The 22,625-nt window shown below is 43.8% G+C and overlaps 2 protein-coding genes across 2 annotated transcripts in view; one reads left to right on the top strand and one right to left on the bottom strand.

Moving 5' to 3' along the window:
* The window catches only part of KIRREL1 (kirre like nephrin family adhesion molecule 1), a 79,447-nt gene that overhangs the window by 27,893 nt on the left and 28,929 nt on the right, over positions 1–22,625 (top strand). The gene's annotated exons all lie outside the window — the stretch shown is intronic.
* LOC129062086 (non-histone chromosomal protein HMG-17-like) lies at positions 12,215–15,281 on the bottom strand. The gene is given in 4 exon segments (XM_054562849.1): positions 12,215–12,290; positions 12,292–12,425; positions 12,681–12,765; positions 15,163–15,281. Coding segments are annotated over 4 exon segments (414 nt in total).

The raw sequence follows: 22,625 nt of genomic DNA, 5'->3' as shown, positions 1-22,625 counted from the left end.
GCCTGTGTTCATGTCGTTCCCTCTACCTAGAAGGGCTTTCTCTCCTTCCATGGCCTTTCCTGAAACAAGGGAAGACATGAGAACCCTGACCCCTGCCTCTTTCTAATTTTTGTCATCTACAATCGCAGATAAGTTATTTTATAATTATTATTAGTGGCTTATGGTAATGCAACAAATGCTCATAAATGTCAGGGTTGACATTAATGAAGTAATAGCAATTTGACAACAGATAATATTTTAAAGTATTTACTATGTGTATACTTCACTTAATTCTCATAAATGTCAACATTACCAACAACCAACACATAGCCATAACACCATCAACACTAGAGTAACTGTCACTACACTTGACCTGTGGTTCTCTCCTTCTTAGAGGGACATAGTAAATGGGTACCCCAACTCCCTTTTCTTTCCCACTCTCTCCCTTCCCTTAATTCATCCTTCTGCCTTGCTTCCTCTTTCTCTGCAATGAGTACAGAAGTAATTTTTTGAAAATCTACCCAACAGTGGCTCCCCATTACCTACAGGATAAAGTCCATACTCCTTAGAATGACCTTGGACGATTGCCAGGCCACGTTGTCACCGGTAGGCACAGATAACCAGGTTCTTGGTGATCGCAGACAAAAAATTGAACCAAACACACAGAGTTTATAGCAGAAAGCAAGAGAAAATAGATTTATTAAGCCACACAGAACATGGGAGCAGGCCAACTCCAAGCAGAGCAGAGCACAGCCAAACAGCCCTGACCTCAGGGGCCAGAGGGCTTTTATTTTTTAGGGCGGGTCTCCTGGCTAGTTTTGGTGAGCTTTTATTGCACATGTACAAGTAGTTATATTACTTTAAAGTTACTGTGCATATAGTCTCCCCTGATTTCCTTGATTGGCCACCGGGAAAGAGGGGGTGGTCCTACAATGCTAATTTATTATAATGATATTATAATGAAACAGGGAGCAGATAGCATCTTCTGCTCAGGTGCATTCTTGATTCACTAGGATTCAGTACTTTTCCAGAAAGCAGGAACTACCAGTCTTAGAACAGGGTCTCCATCCTTTATCCATGTTCTTTATCTTAGCCCTGGGGCACCTCTGGAGTTTCTTCCTTCATATCTCCTGCCTCAACATCTACCACCACAGCGTCCTTCTCGAGTTTTCCCATAATTGCCTTTGCCCAATATCTGATTACCCAAAATGAAAATGTTATCCTTTCCCTTAGCTTCCGCATTCTCCCAACCATTAAATCCTATTGAATCTACCTCCTTCATATATTTTATATCTATTCTGTTTCCTTTTATCCACTTTCTTAGTTTTGTGTCCTTATAATTTCTGTCCAGGAGCAGTGCTGCAGCTCCCCAACTGTGCCTACCCTTCCCTAGTTACCGGCAGAGTATTCTATTTAATTCTTCATTCATTTCCCTTAACCACTGTGATAAAATCCAAAGTCTTGATCCAGCATTTAAAAGTGTATATAATCTGGCCCAGCTTACCCTCTCCTATCCCATTTCTGTCCCCTCTCTCTTTTTCTAGTTAATCAGAGCCACTTACAGATGCCTTAGTCCATCAAAATTCCATACTTCTGAGCCTTTTTTTTTTCTGCTCACATTTATATTGTGCCTGGAGGAACTTATCCACCCCCATACACCTCTTATCTGCTTAGTGAACTCCTTCCATTGTCAAGTCTTAAATCTAAGTGATGTCCCCTCAATAAAGCCTTTTTGACTACCAACCCTCACCCCAGGCTAAATTGATCCTTTCTCTGTGTGTCCATTATATCCCTTTCATACTTCCATCATGGCTCCTATAACCCCATGGTACATTCTTTGTTAAAGTCTGTACTCCCTTTTACATTATTTGAGAGGAGGCATATGGGATTCTACTTCCTATCTCCAGCCTCCAGCACAGTGCCTGCAACACAGGAGGGTAAATGCACATTAAGTTTTGAGTGGATGAATAATGAACAGCATTCAAGACCTGCAATACTGTGATGCCCATCTACCAGTCCTTTCTTAGGTTCTGTAAACAGTAAAAATGTAGCACTTCATTATTTATTTTTTAATTAATTTATTTATTTTTCCAAATACATTTGTCTCTGCCTTCCCCCCACCAATTTCCCCTGCCCCTCTTCCCTCCCCCTCCCTCAGTCCTTCCCCACTTTGGTTTTGTTCATGAGTCCTTGCTCTCTGTTCCTTGATTTGCCCCTTCCCTTCCTTTTCCCCCGCCCACCCCTCCCTCTTGTCTCTCTTGGTTTCTTTTTCTTTCAGTGTTGCTGGACTTATTTTCCTTGCATCTTTGTTTTGTTGGTTAGGTTCCGCTTATAGGTGAGATCATATGGTATATGTCTTTCGCCCCCTGGCTTATTTCACTTAGCATAATGCTCTCTAGTTCCATCCATGCTGTAACGAAGTTTAGTAGTTCTTTTTTTTCTTTCTGCTGCGTAGTATTCCATTGTGTAAATGTACCATAGTTTTTTGATCCAGTGATCTACTGATGGGCATTGAGGTTGCTTCCAACACTTGGCTATTGTAAATTGTGCTGCTATGAACACTGGGGTGCATAGGTTCTTTTGAATTGGTGTTTTGGGATTCTTAGGGTATAGTCCCAGCAGGGGAATCACTGGATCAAAAGGCAGTTCCATTTTCAGCTTTTTGAGGAAATTCCACACTGCTTTCCACAGTGGCTGCAGCAGTCTGCATTCCCACCAACAGTGTACTAGTGTTCCCTTTTCCCCACAGCCTCACCAGCACCTGTTGTTTGTTGATCTGTTTATGATGGCCATTCTGACCAGTGTGTGGTGGTAGCTCATTGTGGTTTTGATCTGCATTTCTCTGATGGCTAGTGATGCTGGACATCCTTTCAAATGTCCCTGGACCCTCTGGGTCCTCTGTATCTCTTCCTTGGAAAAGCATCTGCCCACGTCCTTTGCCCATTTTTTGAAAATGCAGCACTTCATAATTGCCAGGCACATGTAGCTTGCAAGTTCATTTGAGATCATCACTTTAAAAAAAATTATTTTAGAGAGAGAGGAAGGGAGGAGAAAGAGAGGGAGAGAAACATCAATTGACTGACTTCTGCATATACCTCAACCTGGGACCGAACCCATAACCCAGGTATATGCCCCAACAGGGAATCGAACCAGCGACCTTTCAGTTTATGGGATAATGCTGAACCAACTGAGCCACACTGGCCAGGGATGGGATTATCACTTTTAATCCTCAAAATTCAGCCCTTCCGTTAATATCCAGAGCTCCAGCCATGCCACATTCTTCCTCAGTCACACCACACACTTCTCTGCCTTTGTTCTTTGTGCCTAGGATCTCTTTACTTTCAGATTTCCTAGTTCAAAGGTAAATTTTGTCCCTTGCAAAGACCCCTCTCATAATCACTGTCTCTTTTCCCACCAAAGGAATTAATCATTTTTCTCCCTTAAACATCAGAGCTGATAAGTGGCCTGAGCCTGGTGCTAAGCATAAACTCTGACACATAGGTCTCCGATACTTGTTTGCTGATTAGAATACATTAGAATTGAACTTTGTGCTTTCTTCCTGTTCAGACTCCTGAGTTTTTCTAGTTTTTGCTGGAAACACAGCTAGAAGAGTAATCAAGAAAGTCTTGGAAATAGGTTGGAGCTGAGATAGGTGAGGACAGACAGCTTCAACTTGACAGAAACTCTTGAGTCGGGGAAGATGGCGGAGGAGTAAATGGGAGTCACGCTGACCTCCTCCCAAACCAAACTGGAATTTCAACTAAATAATGGAGTAATCACCTGGAAAGCAGTGGAGCGATAGTGGGAGAAGAACCTTGGTGCCGTGGACAGTGGATTCTACTCTCACACATCCCGACAGGTGAGAAGTGCGGTGGAGGCTCGAAAGGGTGGGCTGGGTGCCCACAGGCACTGGCAACGGAGGGACATTGAAACGGCCAGTTAGCTTCCCCTGAGAAGAATGGGGTCTGAATCATAAACAGGGACCCCTAAACTACAGCAGCTAAAGCCAAGAAAATACAGACAAAATGCAACCCCAAAAAGCTTAGGGGCGCTCTCGGCCAGAGACAGGTGGCTGGGGATGCAAAGAGACATTTAAAGGGCCAATGGAAAAGTTGCAGTGGCAGCCACCCTCCTTGATCTCTGGGTAGAGGCGGCAGCAGGGTGAGCTGGTGCCTGGGAAAAGACTGGTGAGGAAAACTTTGTGAAGAGAACTGACACGCCAGCCGGTGGAGCCCCATGATAATGCACCTCCCCCTCTGCAGCTACCATCTCCCTCGGGCATAAGGGAATCAATTAACCTGCCATTTGTGCCCTCCGCACACAGCTTGTGCGCATGTGAGCTGCGGGGCTGAGTGCAGACTGGCTGGAAGAGCCTTGAGGAGAGACTGGAGACGGACGCGTTGGGGAAAGAACTGGAGGAGGAACCAGGGAGTCCGGACTCCCTCCCCCATTCTGTAGTCTCCATGGTGGGCTGGAAAGGTGCGACCCCAAAGAGGCAGAAGAGGGGCGCGCAGGAACCAGACTGCCTGTGATTGAAACGCAGGCCGCACAAGTGGTGGATCCGTGGCAGAACGGGTCACAGAACTGCCCAGAGACCCCTGAGGAGAGACTAGAAACGGAGGTGTTGGGGAAAGAACGGGAGGAGGAACCGGGGAGTCCGGACTCCTTCTCCTTGCCGACTCCTTCTCCTTGCCGACTCCTTCTCCTTGCCATAGTCTCCATTGCGCAGAAAGAGGCCACACCCCCAAAGAGCCAAAAGCTGAAAAGCACACATAGACTCCCCCAAAACACCCAGTGTAGGCGCTCACACTTGCGCCGAGTGACCGGCGAGGGTTGGCGAGCGTGTGTGTCACCCCCAAGGGCTGGTGAATGCTTGCACTAGCAGGCAAGGCCTCCTACAGATTGGCACTGATACAGCCTGCGAGGGAGTGCACAGAGCGGCAAGGACAGGCGTAAATTGACCCGCCCGCCCGCGATTGCGGAGCGGCCCACAAAATTAGTAGAGCTGCCCAGAGTCCCTGGAGGAGAGACCAGAGACAGGATTAACCGAAGAGTCCTGGAGCTGACTTCCTCCCATTTCCATAGTCCCCATTTGGCGAGGCCAAGCAACGCACCCAAAGAGCCAAAAGCAGGGAAAACACACAATAGAAGACCCAAAACTGACCAGTGCCGCAGAGCTCGCTGGCCAGGGGGCCAGATGAGTATGCGAGGTCGCGAATAAGCCCCCTGGTCTGGGGCAAGCATGTGGGAGCCAAGGCAGGCGGGGGATCCTGCCGCGCTGGGAGCGCGCTCAAGGAGCCCGTGTGAGAGTGCAGAGAGATCCCAAAAAATAGCCGAGCCCTGACCGAAGGGGTCACAGAGCTGCTCCAAGCAGGAGTCAGACACAGGCATTAGACTCCTGGAAGGCTCAAACAAACAACCCAAGGTCCTCTAGGGTCAACAACTGACATCATCAGAGGCAGGCCTAGAAGGAAAATGACAAAAATACTTAACAGACTCTCACAAAAATGGGAAGAAAAAGAAGTTCCCACCAAATGAGTGGAAAAGGGGACTCCCCACAGAGAGAGCTAAGTGAAATAGAGGCAAGGGAACTATCAGATACTGAATTCAAAACAATGCTTCTAAGGAAGCTCAATGAGCTCAGCCAGCTCAAAGAGAACTATGAGAAACTGCAGAGAAACTATCAGGATCTTACAGCAAACTATATCAGCCTGGAAAAGGACATAGAAACTATCAAGAAGACAAAAGAGGATATGAAGAATACCATTTCTGAATTGAAGAACACAGTAGAAGGAATCCAAAGCAGGCTGGATGAAGCAGAGGATCGAATCATTGAGATGGAGGACAAGGTAGAAAGAAGCTTCCAGAAAGAACAAAAAATAGAAAATGGCTCAAAAAGAATGAAGAGGCATTTAGGGAAATGCAGGACAACCTGAAACGCAATAATATCTGTATAATAGGGATACCAGAAGGAGAAGAAGAGGAGCAAGGGATAGAGAACCTCCTCGAAAAAGTAATGATGGAAAGTTTCCCTAATTTGAGGAGAAAATGGCTCTCATGGATCCAGGAGGCACAGAGGACCCCACTCAAGAAGGACCCAAGGAGGTCCACTCCAAGACACATCATCATTAAAATGGCAAATGTCAAAGACAAAGAGAGAATCCTCAAGGCAGCAAGGGAGAAGGAGAAAGTAACATACAAGGGGTCCCCAATACGCCTAGGAGCTGACGTCTCAACAGAAACACTACAAACCAGAAGGGAATGGCAACAAATATTCCAAGCCATGAAAAGCAAGGGCCTACAGCCAAAGCTGCTCTACCCAGCTAGGCTCTCCATTAAAATAGAAGGGGAAATATGGAGTTTCCAGGACAAGAGAAGACTAAAAGAATACATCTATACCGAACCAGCACTTCAAGATATACTAAGGGGACCAGTTTAAGCAGATGAAAGAAAAGAATGAGAGAGAGAGGAACACAGGTCCAAAGAGAAAAGATGAGTAAGTTTCTATCAGTAATATCTCTCAATGTGAATGAACTAAATGCCCCAATCAAAAGACACAGGGTAGCTGAATGGATAAGAAAACATAACTCACACATATGCTGCCTACAAGAGACCCACCTCAGAGGAAGAGACCTACACAGATTGAAAGTAAAGGGAAGGAAAAAAATATTCCAAGCAAATGGGCAAGGGAAAAAGGCCGGGGTTGCCATACTTGTATCAGACAAAGTAGATTTCAAAACAAAGGCCATAAAGAGAGACCCAGAGGGGCACTTTATCATACTTAAAGGAAGAATCTATCAAGAAGACATCAACATTGTAAACTTATACACTCCCAATATAGGAGCCCCCAAGTTTATAAAGAAATTGTTGGATGACTTCAAAAAAGATACAGACAGCATCACACTGATAGTAGGGGATTTCAACACCCCACTGTCAAAAATGGACAGATCTTCTAAACAAAACAGTAATAAACATATTGCAGCGCTGAATGACACACTGAATCAAAGAGACTTAACTGACATATATAGAACCTTACATCTCAAAGAAGGAAAATACACATTCTTTTCAAATGCTCATGGCAGTTTTTCGTAGATAGACCACATGATAGGTCACAAAGCAAGGCTCAGCAAATTCAGGAAAATTGAAATAATACCAAACTTTTTCTTGGACCACAAGACCTTGAAACTCGAAATCAACCTCAAAGAGAAACTTCAAAAACTTGCAAATTCATGGAGACTAAACAGTACACTATTAAACAATGAATGGGTCAATAATGAGATAAGAGAAGAAATCAAAAAATTTCTGGAAACAAATGAAAATGAACAGACAACTGTCCAAAACCTATGGGACACAGCAAAGGCGGTCCTGAGAAGGAAGTTCATAGCAATACAGGCTTACCTAAAAAAGATAGAAACATTTCAAATAAAAGACCTAACACTACAACTTCAAGAACTGGAGAAACAACAACAAATAAATCCCAGAGCAAGTAGAAGGAAGGAAATAATCAAGATTAGAGCAGAACTGAATGACATAGAGACAAAAAGAACAATTCAGAGGATCAACCAATCCAGAAGATGGTTCTTTGAAAAGATAAATAAAATTGACAAGCCTTTAAGCAGACTCAGCAAGGAAAAAAGGGAGAGGACCCAAATTAATAATATCAGAAAGGAAAGAGAGAAATCACAACTGATACCACAGAAATACAAATGATCATCAGAAACTATTATGAACAATTATATGCAAAGAATTTTGAAAACCTTGAAGAAATGGACAAATTTTTAGAAAAGTATAATCTTCGAACACTGAAGGAGGAAGAAACAGAAAGCTTGAACAGACCAATAACAGCTGGGGAAATTGAAGCAGTCATCAAGAAACTCCCAGCACACAAAAGCCCAGGGCCCGACGGTTTCCCAGGAGAATTTTACAAAACATTTAAGTAAGAGCTAACCCCTGTCCTTCTCAGACTATTCCAAAAAATCCAAGAGGAGGGAAGACTTCCAGACTCTTTCTATGAGGCCAGCATCACCCTGATCCCAAAACCAGATAAAGACCCCACAAAGAAAGAAAACTACAGGCCAATTTCGCTGATGAACATAGATGCTAAAATCCTCAACAAAATATTGGCAAACCGCATCCAGCAATACATTAAAAAGATTATCCACCACGATCAAGTGGGATTCATCCCAGGGATGCAGGGATGGTTCAATATATGCAAATCAGTAAACGTGATACATCACATAAATTAAAGACAAAACCACATGATCATCTCAATAGATGCAGAAAAAGCATTCGATAAGGTACAGCGCCCATTTATGATCAAAACACTCAGCAAAATGGGAATAAATGGGGCATTCCTCAACATAATAAAGGCCATATATGAAAAACCTACAGCCAATATCATACTCAACGGGCAAAAACGGAAAGCTTTCCCACTAAGATCGGGAACACGACAAGGATGTCTGCTCTCACCACTTCTTTTCAACATCGTATTGGAAGTCCTAGCCACAGCGGTTAGACAAGAGAAAGAGATAAAAGGCATCCAAATAGGAAAGGAGGAAGTAAAGCTATCATTGTTTGCAGATGACATGATAGTGTACATAGAGAACCCTGTAGACTCTACCAAAAAACTCCTCTACCTAATAAGTGAATTTGGCAAAACAGCAGGATACAAAGTCAACATTCAGAAATCAAAGGCATTTTCGTACACCAGCAATGCAATAGAAGAAGAAGAAATCAAAAAATAAATACCATTCGATATAGCAAGAAGAAAAGTAAAGTACCTAGGCATAAATTTAACCAAAGACGTAAAAGACCTGTATGCAGAAAACTATACAACATTGAAAAAAGAAATTAAGGAAGACACAAATAAATGGAAGCATATACCGTGCTCATAGATTGGAAGAATTAATATCCTCAAAATGTCCATACTACCCAAAGCAATTTATAGATTCAATGCAATCCCTATTAAGATACCAATGACGTATTTCACAGAAATAGAACAGACATTTCAAAAATTTATATGGAACCATAAACGACCCCAAATAGCCGCAGCCATTTTGAGAAAGAAACACAAAGTAGGAGGGATCACAATACCGGACATCAAACTGTACCACAAAGCCACTATAATAAATAAAATCTGGTACTGGCACAAGAACAGACCCATAGACCAATGGAACAGAATAGAAAGCCCAGAAATAAGCCCAGGTCTCTATGGACATCTAATATTTGACAAAGGGGGCAGAAGCATAAAATGGAGCCATAATAGCCTCTTCAACAAGTGGTGTTGGGAGAGCTGGACGGCTACATGCAAAAAATTGAAATTGGATCATCAGCTGACACCATACGCAAAAATAAACTCAAGATGGATAAAAGACTTAAATATAAGTCACAACACCATCAAAGTGCTAGAGGAGAACATTGGCAGGAAACTCTCAGATATCCCACACAGCAATTTTTTCACTGATATGTCTCCTAAAGCAAGGGACATCAAGGAAAGAATAAACAAGTGGGACCTCATCAAAATAAGAAGCTTCTGAAGGCTAAAGAAAAAATCAGCAAAATGAAAAGGGAGCCAACCCTATGGGAAAATATATTCGCTAATGATACATCAGATAGAGGTTTGATCGCCAAGATATATAAAGAACTCACTCGACTCCACTCCAAGAAGACAAAGGATCCAATCAAAAAATCGGCAAAGGACCTGGGTGGACACTTTTCCAAGGAGGAGATACAGAGGGCCCAGAGGCATTTAAAAGTATGCTCAGTATCACTAACCATCAGAGAAATGCAGATCAAAACCACTGTGAGGTACCACCTCCCACCGGTCAGAATGGCCATTATAAACAGATCAACAAACAACAGGGTCTGGCGAGGCTGTGGAGAAAAGGGAACCCTTGTACACTGTTGGTGGGAATGCAGAGTGGTGCAGCCATTGTGGAAAGCAGTGTGGAATTTCCTCAAAAAGCTGAAAATGGAACTGCCTTTTGATCCAGTGATTCCCCTGCTGGGACTATACCCTAAGAACACCAACATGCCAGTACAAAAGAACCTATGCACTCCAATGTTCATAGCAGCACAATTTACAATAGCCAAGTGTTGGAAGCAACCTAAAAGCCCATCAGTAGATGATTGGATCAAAAAGTAATGGTACATATACACTATGGAATACTACGCAGCAGAAAGAAAAAAAGAACTGCTAAACTTCGTGACAGCATGGATGGAACTGGAGAGCATTATGCTAACTGAAATAAGCCAGGGGGCGAAAGAGAAATACCATATGATCTCACCTATCAGCGGACCCTAACCAACAATACAAAGATGCAAGGAAAATATGACCAGCAACACTGAAAGGAAAAGAAATCAACAGGGACAAGAGGGAAGGGGGGGGTGCAGGGAAAGGGAAGGGAAGGAGAAAGTCAAGGAACATATAACAAGGACTCATGGACAAAACCAAAGGGGAAGAGCTGAGGGAGGGAAGGATGGAGGGGACAAAGGAAAGTGGTGGGGGGGAGGCAGAGACAGATGTATTATTTTATTTATTAAAATAAATAAATAAATTTAAAAGAAAAAAAAAAAGAAACTCTTCCATAGAAGTTATATACAAGATATTTTTCCCAAGCCATACTGTGTCCAGCTTTATTAAAGATATTTTTCATGACCAATCATGGTATTTCAGGCAGGACATGGGCAGACGATCGTTAATAGAATACAACTTTCAAACTCCCTTCTTCAATGTACTGTCAAAATCATAAAGCCTTTATGAAACCAAATGAAGTCTTCATTTAATGCTCAGAGTGGGAAAACTTATAGTGAGGCTTAACATTATACAATGTTAACATTATACAATGTTGAATTAATGTATACATTAAGCATGTTGAACAACTTTCACAAGTTTACCTTGACTCTCAGGAAATGAAATGAAAAGAATTATCTATCTGTAGGTCCACAATGTAAAGCAGAAACTGCTTTTATTTTTTAATATTTTAAAAAAATTTTTTGTTGTTCAATTACAGTTGTCCCCATTTTTCCCCCATTACTATCCCCTGCCCTACCTGCTTCCCACCTTCCACATTCAATCATCCTTCCCATTGTCTTTGTCCATGGGTACTTTATACATGTTCTTTGACTTGACCCTTACCCTTCTTTCCCTTCTTATCCCGTCCCTCCTCTTCTCTGGTCACTGTCAGTTTGTTCTTTATTTCCATGTCTCTGGTTCTATTTTGCTTGCTTGTTTGTATTGTTGATTAGGTTTCACTTGTAGGTGAGATCATACGGTATTTGTCTTTCACTGCCTGGTTTATTTCACTTAGCATAATACTCTCCAGTTTCATTCATGCTGTCTCGAAGGGTAGGAGTTCCTTCTTTCTTTCTGCTCTGCAGTATTCCATTCTGTAAATGTACCACAGTTTTTTGATCCACTCGTTACTGATTGGCATTTATGCTGTTTCCAGCACTTGGCTATTGTAAATTGTGCTGCTATGAACACTGGGATGCATAGGTTCTTTTATAGGAACTGCTTTTTTTAAATTTTTTAGATTTTATTTATTTATTTGTAGGGGGGGAGGAGAAAGAGGGGAAAAAAAACATCAATGTGTGGTTGCCTCTCGCACACCCCCTGCTGGGGACCTGGCCCGCAACGTAGGCATATGCCCTGACTGGGAATCAAACTGGCGACTCTTTGGTTCTCAGGCTGGCACTCAATCCACTGAGACACACTAGCCAGGGTAGGAACTACTTTTTTGAGGGATGCCGTCTCACTGGTGACACTGAAAAGGCCAGATTGCCTGACATAGTGGTAACCAATTTTCGGGGGTCAGGTCCCTACGGTTCTTTGAATTTAAGCGATTCAAGTCTATGTTTAAAGTGGAGAGTGAGAAAGGGACATAAAAAAACAGTTTTCCACACCACAAGATATTTGTGCCAAGGTAGCTAACATGTCAACTTCAAGAGATCTCTTCTCTGAGGAAACAAGAGGAAGTCTCTTGAAACTAAAAGGTAAAGGGTTTATGTTTTTATTTCTTTTTTTCTTTTTCCCATGTCAACTCAGCTTTGGAGACATTCTATTGGTGATATATGTCCTTCCCCAAAAAATAACAATGAAGTGTCTTGTGTGCTAACAACATTGCTTTAAATAAAAGTAAAAGAAAATTCTACATTTTTATAAAACTTGATTAAAAAGTAGTATTTCAAGCTGTACAGTCACCAGAAGTACATAGTTTTCAAAAATGCACAGACTTCACTTGGCATCTCCCACACCTTCAACCTTCTGTGACTGGTCTGTTTTGGCATCTCTTTTTTCTGCAGGGTTATTCATCATCAGTTTTGCCCTATTTCCCTTTGGATACATTTTCTCCTTTATTTTCAGGAGCCTTTTTAGCCTTGGGCTCTGGCTTTGGAGGAGCAAATTTAACAGATAACCTGGAAAATTTCTGTGGTTCATCATTCACCTTGGCTCTTTTTTTTTTTAATCCTCACCTGAGAATATGCTTATTGATTTGAGAGAGAGAGAGAGAGAGAGAGAGAGAGAAACATCAATGTGAGAGAGATACATCAGAGAAACATCCATCAGTTGCCTCCTGTGCATGCCCTGATCGGGGATCCAATATGAAACTTAGGTATGTGCCTTGACCCATAATTGAATCTGCAACTTTTGTTCTATGGGACTACATTCCAGCCAACTGAGGTACCTGGCCAGGGCTCACTTCAGCTTCATCCCCATTAACATCCCCTTCCGCCTCTCTCTTGGGAATGGTGGTGACGCCGCCAGATTTCTTTTCAACAAGTTGCCTGTGGATGTTTGTGAAAGCATCATTATTAGTATTATATAATTTTTGATTATCCCAAACAGCTTGCTGAGTCCCGAGTAACATGCTTTTGACCAACCTAAGTCTGTTCCAGAAACTCAACATGGCATTTTCTCAGAATGGTTCACAGAACCCACTCACTGTTATACCGTCTCAAGAGTTGGAGGCATCTTACAGATATGTGCAGCATGTCCACTTCAGATGAGGAAACCAGGGCCTTGAGAAGGGATGCTGGCTCATTCATGGTCTCCCTAGTAGTAAATGTCAGAGCTGGAGTTCAAACCTAGCAGGTGTTGTTTGTTGTTCTCTTTGCAAAAATCTACCCCCACTAAATTGACATTAGAATTCTCCATGCCCTATCTCTCTTGATTCTGTTTAATTCAACAAAGATTTATTTTATCAAATATCTACTCCTACAGAGAGGCCTGTACTTGGGGACATTGAAACAGTAGATGGGGAAGGTGAAGTTCCTGACCTTGACAAGCTTACTGCATAAACTATGAGTGGAGGTGGGGTATGATGGGCATATGCACTTCATTAGGCATTCTCAGTGAGGGCTTTGTGCTTTCTTGCTGCCTCCTTTCTTGGGCCATTCACTATTCCTGTTTTACTTTTGATGCAGCTGGGGCCCTGAGAGGCAGAGCTGGCACTTGACTGAATCTAAGCTCCAAGAACTTTGAACTGACTAAATGAGAAGGACGCAGCTCAGGGTTGCTTAGCCTATTGTTGGTCCTCCTGAATGAGATGGGAGTGAGGAAAGAGATCAGACTCAGGAAGCAGAGAGAGCCTCTGCTCCTGTAGGAGTCTCAGCTCCTATAGCCTGATATTTGTTGTCATCCACCAACATCTATTCCACAGCTCCACAGACCACTCTCCTTGATCCCAGTGTTGGGAGTCCCAAAAAGATGAGCTGGCAGGTCCAGGCCTGAATATCATGGATTTTTGCTGAGAAGTAGAGGAGCAGCAGTCTAGACATTCCCAGCCTCATAGGCAGATGCAGCAGCCTCCTCCCTGTGTCCTGGCTGTCCAAGCACCTTCTTGGGAATGTCAACATACTGTTAATTTATGTAACTTGCAAATATTGGGTTGGCCTAAAAGTTCATTTGGTTTTTTCTGTAAGATGGCCCTAGTAGTGCTTAGTTTTCTTAAACTTCGTTCAAAACAATTTTGTTAGATTATATTGTGATAGCTGTCATATCAGCATGCATTTTAAATAAACATCAAAATTGGTGAATTTTTATGTAGCCATTTTAATATTGAAGATGGAAGAAAATATGTACTTTAGCTTATTTTGTTTTATTATTTCAAGAAAGGTAAAAATGCAACTGAAACACAAAAAAGATTTGTGCAGTGTATGGAGAAGGTGCTATGACCGATCAAATGTGTCAAAATAGGTTTGCGAAGTTTTGTGCTGGACATTTCTCACTGGAAAAAGCCTCATGGTTGGTTAGACCAGTTGAAGTTGATAGTGAGCAAATCAAGACATTAATTAAGAACAATGAATGTCATACCATGTGGGAGGTAGCCAACATACTCAAAATATCCAAATCAATAAAGTTATTAGTAATAATGAAAAATGTGTCCTTATTTTATGGGAAAAAAAACATACAGACTTTTTGGCTAACCCAATCACGGCATTGAAAGTCATGTAATTATGAGTAGAATTTATATAGCACCAGGACTGCCTAGGCACTCTCCCTACATCTTCTTCTAGGCACTGCAGATTTTGAAGGCTGGCTTAGAAAAGAATCAAACCCCCCTGCATTTGCATCTATGTGCCCCTCAGTTCAGGTTTTAATTGAAAATTCATTTGTCTCTGTCCCCTGTGTAATCACAAGCTGCCTGCATTGCCAACAGAGCACATGGACAGGAGCCCAGCACCTCAAGGTAGACCAGGGTTGGATCCTGGGATGGGGATGGCAGCAACTTTGGCAACTTTCCCTCTTCCACATCCACCACATGAGGCCTTTCTTACCACAGAGCAGGCATTGGTCTTTGCAGGGAAGACTCTCCTTCCCCTCCCTCCTTCCTCCGTGTTCCATGGCTGGTGATTCTCCAATGACAAGAGGATGCAGCTCAGTGCCTATTTCTTCCTTTCTGCCCAAGGTATAGCCCCCCAACTTCCTTTCCTACCCAGTCCTTTCCTTCCAGCCAGTTATGCAAAACCAGTCCCTTTTTGTCAACACCATTCCCCTTTTCACATCAGGGCCTGCCTGGAATCCACTCAATCCATCCAGGACACTCCCTCAGCTCTCTCTTCATTGCACTCTTCCCCAGCCTTCTCTATACTCTCATCTGTGAAGTCCTGTAGTAGTGACTTAGGGCCCATCATCCATCTAGATTTTCTGCCCTTGTGACTCTCATGAGGTTCAAGCTGTACCTGCAGAGGTGCAGCATCAGTGGCCTAGACATAAGAGGCTGGGTCACAGCTCTATCTGCCTTCTTCCAGGGACTTCTGAAGTTTTGAGAGGTAGGAAAGGCAGGGGTCAGCTTAGCCATCTTGACTGGTCAGGGCTGAGTGTTTGATTCAAGACCACAAATAGAGGAAGAGCACGCAGGACCTGTCCTAGGTGAGTGCCCATGACCTCCACCCTCAACCACCTTTCTTTGTCCCTCAGTCACATGTCACAGCTGTCACATTTGGCTCCAACAATAATCCCCCAGCCAGAAAGCAGGAGGAACAACTCATTTCCCAGCTCCAGCTGGGTGGCTGTTAAATATTTCTAAAGTGTTAATAACATATCACGTTTAGATAGTACTTTACATTTTCCAGAGTGGCTGGCCAGCCAAGGGAGCTGGCTGCCTAAACTTGGGGCTGTGGGGCTGGCTGACAGATTCCTTTGAAGACATTTTTCTCTGGAACATGTGCCTTAGTTTCTCTCTGAAATGGGGAGGACTCATTCAGTCTTGGCCTCCTGCCAGGGTGTGGAGGTGTCTCCCCTTGTCACCCCCACTCATTTCTTCCAGACCCACATTTCTCCTCATGTACCATCTAGAAAGGCCCCAGCATTTTCATTCCTCAAACCCTAATTAAGTGCCTGCTATGTGCCAGGGCTTGGGATACAGAGGTGCTACTACCTTTTGGGGCTCTTAGGAGTGGATGGGATACAGATATGAGTCCCCTGGTTCCCTAAAGTGAAGGCAACTGAGAGGTGACACCCTCCTCTCTACTTTATTTTGGGTTTGTGGGGATATTGGACACTCTGCTGGCTCCTGAGACTTCCAGGGGGACCAAGCTAGCTCATTTCTATTGACCTGGTAGTCTGTTCAGAGCCACTAATCCTGAAGGTTTTTTGACCTTCTAAAACCTGGAACCTTTCTCAGCCCTCCCATCATAGCCCCTGAGTCTTTCACAGATGTGTATGAGAAGTAGCCCCATTTTTTTTCATTCCTTTCCAGGGCTTTTCACAGACCTACAATATTCCCCTGTATTCATGCCACTGAGTCATTCACCACTTATCATTCCAAAGGCTTAGGAAATGTCTCCATTTCCCAGCCAACATCTAAAGCGACTGCTTCCAGAAAGCCATTCTAGAGTGATAATGAGGAAAAGAAAAGATGTATAGTGGTTATGGTGAGTTATCTTGAGTTTTCCCATTGTTCCCCCACAAAGGGCAGTTTATGCTGACACACTGGAGAACTAGGATAGTGGCCTCTTTGTAGCAGTCGGACCCTTGGAAAGTATGTTTTTATAATATATTAACTTTTAGGAGACCTGGAATTCTAGTTTCTAGGAGTCCTACTCTGTCACCAGCTGTCTTTGTAGCATCTTTGTACTTCAGTGTCCATCTGCAAAATCAGGCCATTGAAAATGTGATCACCTGACTCCCTGTAACATTCTTTGATGACACTCCTACTTCAAAAGAAAAGAAGCCCTTTGATAAGCATGTAATTGTCTTCCAACAGATTGATTTCATAGAGCAGGTTGGAGGGTGTTTACCTGGAGGGTGGCTTGCCTGTATCCTGTAATGCCTTCTTAGATTGCTCTTTCTTCAGCCGTGTCTATGGCCTGTGAGTCTGGCCTAGAGTGGAAGCCCCCAGAGGGCCAAGCTGAAGGCTCTATAATTTTGTTTTCACTTCCTTCTACACTACCAGCTAGATGCTAACTCACAGCTTTTTAGTGCTGGGGTGAGAAGAATGCTTCCACTTGCCCTCAGCCCTTCTGACACCTCTCACTCCTAGGAAGACAATTCCTCGCAAACTTTTCCCAGTAGGTTGTGCTGCTGCTGCCATTCAGCTGACACCATAGCTGATGAGTTATTAAAAATCCTTCATTATTATTCTGTACTGCCTTTCGTCCTCTTTCCTCCCTGCCCTGCCCAAGGCATTCAAGGTTCATGTCTGTCACTGAAAAATGCCTGGAAGCCCCTCACCAAGCAGAGGCAGACTTTCCACCCCTTTTCCTCAAAGTGGCCCCTTCAGATGTGACAGCTGACCAGAGGCAATGGGTCTAACCCAGGGCTGGCAGTTCTCACACCTGCATTCCTGATACTGATTTTGGCAGAATTTAGGGAGCTTGTGCAGGTGCTTTGGTGCTCAAAGTTCTTTATATCAAAAAGTGGTTGCAGAGAGCTTTACAGTCTCCCATGGATCTTGGTTAGGGAGACATGTGTGAACTGTGCACATTCTAGAAGACATCTGGGACCTGATGGTTCATCACATGGGAAAAGAGTAACAGACGTACTCCATCATTCCACTCCCCGAGCTGGGGCCCAAACCCAGCTCATACATCACATGTCCCAAAAATCAGATTCAGCTGTAGCAAAAAGAGAACATAATACTCAGCTTCTCTGGTGCCACAGTGACAAGTCCTGAGATATGCGGAGAGCTTTGCTCCTTGGAATTTCCAGGGAGGGACAGGGTCCAGAGGGAAAGGTACTGTGGCAAATAAGCAGAGTCTCTAGAGCAACTCAGCACCTTCACAGCATCCTCCCCAATGCAGGCTTCCCACAGGCGCCCTATGAACAGTTTCTGTGCCCTGTGTCTGAGCGAGGGATCCCAGCTGTGGGTGGAAGAAGTTCAGGCTCTGGCTTCTGATATGGACTGTGTTCGCTTCCTTTTTGTTGCATTTCTCTCTGCTCAAATATGCCTCTTCAAATCTAACTTGCTCATCCTGGTGTCTCAAGTCTCACATTCTTTTTGTCCTGAAGTTTATAGTCTTTATCAGCCCCACTTCCTAGAACCCTGCTCCTGAAGCAGAAGCTCTGGGTATCTGGGTTAGAGACAGGAACCACCACCTATAACTAGCCTGGGAATTCAGGGGCCTCCATTCCCACCTTGATTTGACCTCCAGGTTGAACAGGTAATATTTTATTTATCTCTACCTTTGCTTGCCCAGATTAATTATAACCATCTATCCAGGGGTGTGGGAACAGAAAAAAACTGAGATTTGAGTGAGTGAAGTAAAATTGTCATTGAGGACAGTAGCCTTTAGGATTGGGGTGGGAAAATAGTAAAAGCTTGATCTTGAGATTGATCAGTGGCCAGTATGGGATAGGCTTGAAGCAAGGGTGACTTTTAAGGATAGGGGTGAAGGTTTGGTTCATGTACTTATTTTTCAATCAACACCTATTATCACTTCTGCTGACCAGGCAATGAGAGAATTTGAGATGTGAAGCAACACATTTTCTCACTAGGATTTGGGGTTAGAATGATTGTTAGGATTAGGTATGGAGTTGGGGTTGGGTTCAGGTTATTGTTGAAGTAGGAATGAGGATCAGATTATGTAGGACCCATATAGGTCGGTGTAAGGCTTCTGTGTAAGTTCCTTTTTTCAAGGCTCTGCTCCATAATTCTCTCCTCTCACTGCTCCCCCAAGCTTGTCTCTGCTGCCTAAGGCTTCCTGGACTTCCTGGAATCCATTTAATGACAGCAACCACCTGCCATTCCTCTTAGTGATCAGTCCCTTCCGTTTCCCTCCTCCATTCCTCCTTCCCCGTTTCCTGGCTGGAGTCCTGCATTGTGCATTCCAAGAGGTGGGGCCTAATGAATCCTGCCCTCTCTCACTTGTTCTAGGAGACTCTGAGCCTTGTCCCTCCTTCTCCATCTCTGTCCATAGTCACTACAGATAAACAATATGCACACACCTTACCCTCCTTCCCGAGCACTACTATCCCTCCAAGCCCCAGGCTTTCATAGTTCCATCTTTTACACTTTGGGGGTGCTTCTGTCTCCAGTGTTCTCAGGGTTCTCTGTGCTCCATTTGTTTTCCTTCTTGCCCTAAAGCAGTATTTTCTTATCACTCCTTCTCACCTCCTTTGATTCATTTTCTAGGGTCCCATGGAAGTTTCCTTTGGCTCTTGTGTTAGTCTGCCTTTCCTCCACCATCATCTCCCTTCAGAGAACCTCCAGCCCCATCCCTCCAACTCATAGTCTCTTGGGCTCGATAAATTTCTTTTCACCTTCACTCATCAGTCATGTGAGGCAGATCCCCCTCAGGATACCTGCCTCTTCTGGCCTCCCAGCCAGTAGCAGGTGATTTTATTCAGAAAAGATATAGGGTATGGGAGGAATACTAGAGTAGGAACCTAGAGTAGGGAAGTGTCTCTTCTTTCCCTTTTCATTTTAGGGTGAAATAGCATGATTCAAGGATCATCCCCTTTGCCCTCTATTAGGTCCATGCCCATTGTTTAGGGGGTGGCTGAATGAAAAGCTAGGATATCAGGAGTGGCTTGGGAAGGAAGTTCCAGAATCTCAGCAAAGGTCAAACTTCTCCCATCACCGCCTTCAATTTCTGAGAATCTACATATAAACTTGTTGAGGGCCAGGTGTCCAGAAGCTTCTGTCTTTTCCTCACAATCCTCCCTGTTCCTCTGCCCCTTCCTATGCCTTTTGCTTGCTCTTGTAGCCCTCATGTGCTCCCACAAGACCTTCCTCCCACCCCATTCCATCCATCCTTCTGAGGACTGTGAGCTTAATTGACTCTGACATCAGGGAAGGCATAAGCTGCTAGTTGGAATGTATGGCACCCTGGCCCCTTGCAGGGAGATAATTGAGGAGAAATATTGGCTCCTCCAGGAAACAAGGTGCTAAATTTGTTGTGATATTGGTGTCACAAGCAATCAAAGGGAGCCTCTTGCCATCAAGGGCTGGGCAGCTAAATGAGAAATCATTAGGTTATTGAGGAGACCACGGAGGTGAATGAATGAGAAACCCCTCCCCATTTCACTGGGGACAGGGTAGGGTAACACAGCAAGACTGAAAAGGCAAGTAGAGAATTAGAGAAGCAGAGAGGATATGAGAGAAGAGGGAGGCTGCTTTCTCCAAGATTTCTTCTATCCCTACATGTCTGTTGCCTTTTTGCCATGGACCCCATCAAGCACCTCTTCATGCAGTCTTTTGTGAAGCTTTAGTGAGCACCTTCATCCATGAAGTGCTTCTGGCTTCTCTTCTGGCCTCTGGGCAGTCCCGAGGCTGAAACAGGACACAAAACAAAGCGACAAGTGAGCAAAGTTGGGCTCCCCAGATCAGTGAAATTTTTTGTGAGTAGAAAACTTGAAAAGGGCATGTATGAGAAGCTGATGAGGGCACTGGTCAGAGTAGCTGATTTGAATGGGACTGTAGAGGAAAATCAATACCTTCTTTACAACCCCTCTGGCAGAACAGGAAATATCAGGGGCAGACAGAAAGACCAGAGTTCCTAGCCCTAGCCTCCAGATCCTGTGTCATCAACCCTGAAGGACAACCCCTGGGTTCTCCCTCTCCTATGTTAGCCACTGCCTAATGAAATCCTCCTCCTACATTTAGTTGTTAATTAAAGAGCCTCCACTTGCAGATTCTCTCTGCTCCCTGAAGCAAATTAACATTCCATTCCCCTAGCATGTGTAAAATGAACAAAGTTACCTGGATCAAGGTCAGAGCTGATTTTACTTTACACAGGGTTGATTCAGTTGTCCCTAACCTGGGGTCTTTAGAAGCACCTTTGTAGAGAATCTTTTTAATGGAGATTAATTAGAAGAGCCTAGAATGTCCTAGTTATAGTCAGAAGTGCCCCATTCTCTCTTTTGGTGACCACATATCAACACCTGTATGTAGATATACAGTAACACATGAACTTACTAGACACATGAATTCAAATAAGGATGTGAACCCCACCACCACACGTGTAACCGAATAAAAAACGGAGATTCACCTGTCTGTCACCACAAAAGCCAAACTCTTGAAACAGATGCTGGTGCAAAAAGAAAGAGGTTTTATTCAGGTGCTGCATGGTCTGGGAGAAAGGCCAACTCCGGCCTTAAAGCCCATCTCCTCAGCAAGACCAAGACAAAAGCCAGTGTCCTGAGTTCCTATTCCATTTTAAAATACAGTCCTTTAGAGCTCACAGGCATCTGCTAAGGAGTCATAGTTCCCATTCAGGTAGCTTAGCTTGTTCTCAGCTGCTGTTCATTTCAGGTTCCCTCCTGGAGCCTGCATGTGGAGGCTGTGTGTTGAGTTCACAGGGTCATTGGCCATGTGGCTGCTAGGGCCACAAGAGCATACAAATGCACCAGCCAGTGCATAACCAAGTGGGCAAGAGGGGGAGAGAAAGAGAGAGAGCCTTCACTTGGAGGCCATGGGCAAGTTCACCATGTGAGTGCAGAGCACGAGCTAGGGAGCCACAAGCCTGCCTCTTTGTTCCCCTGGGATTATATTAGCTTGGGTGTGGGATAATAGGCCAGGTGCTTTCTCAAAATGACCAATCAACTTACCAAACTTTTGCGCACTTCGGGTGGGTCCACCTCCCAGGCAATTCCTTCTTTCCCCAGGCTAGACAGACAGGCCTCTTTGGTCCAGCACCTCCCCCTGTGCCATTTTGACTTCTATGGCACATGTTCCTGCCTTCACCTGGTCCCACCCCCAATCCAGTACTGGAAGAGAGAGGAGAAGGGCTTTTCCTATCCAATTATCTCACTAGCTTTTTGCGCTCTAGCCCTAGCCATTAATATTTCTATCTTCTCACATGCTCAGTGTAAGAACCTCCCCCTGCCAACATCTTGGGCAATGAGGGAGACTCCCTTGTGCTCCAGTAACACACACACCCTCACACCTCCAAACAGCTGCATGATTTTTTCTGATTCTAAGCCCATCCCTGAATCTTACCAGACTGGCACATTGCAACTCACATCAGCCACAGCCTCCACTTCTATCTCTGCATCTGGACCTCTTTCTTTGCTATGTGCAGGTTTTCTCAACAGCCTAGAAATTTCTGGAGGGCAAAGACTGAGGAATTCTCAGAAGGAGAAAGCGATTAATTTTTAAAGAGATAGGAACTTGATTCCAACTTTTTTGTGTGCCTGAATTCTAGCCATTTCCAAATGCTCACTGGTTTTTTTATATCTCCGTATCTTGGTTCATGCTGTATCTTTGGAATGCCTTCTCCCCCATTCTGTGGTTGTTGAAAATCTTTTCATCTGCAAGTTTAGTAAGTAAATGTATATTTATTGAATATTTACTGTATGCCAAGTAAGACCTCCAATGTCCAACCTGTATGACTGTAGAAAGGGCCTAGAGCTAACAAAGGCCAACAAGATATGGGTCTCAGCCTAAGGGAAGACCAGTATGGAAGCCAGGCATGTGAAAAATGCAATTTAGTCATTGATCTAAGGTGCTTTCTTCTGTGCTGCTCCATCATGATACTCATTATGCTATATTGTCTGAATACTTGTTGACTAGACTGTAAGCTGGGTGATGGCAGGAATAGGTTTGTCTTGTTCACTTTGCATCACAGATCCCAGGATAGTGCTTAGTATGTAGTAGACACTGAAAATGTTTGTTACATGAATGAATGAATATTGGATTAAGTTATATTTTGAGTGCATATGCTTTATTCATTAATTATTAATTTAGGTAATCAAATGACAA

This window comes from Pteronotus mesoamericanus, unplaced genomic scaffold (genome assembly GCF_021234165.1).
Source record: "Pteronotus mesoamericanus isolate MK-2021 breed Mesoamerican mustached bat unplaced genomic scaffold, CSHL_Meso_final scaffold_705, whole genome shotgun sequence".
Lineage (NCBI taxonomy): Eukaryota > Metazoa > Chordata > Mammalia > Chiroptera > Mormoopidae > Pteronotus > Pteronotus mesoamericanus.
Note: the sequence above shows the minus strand (reverse complement) of the source record. Positions and strands in the feature narration are given on the sequence as shown.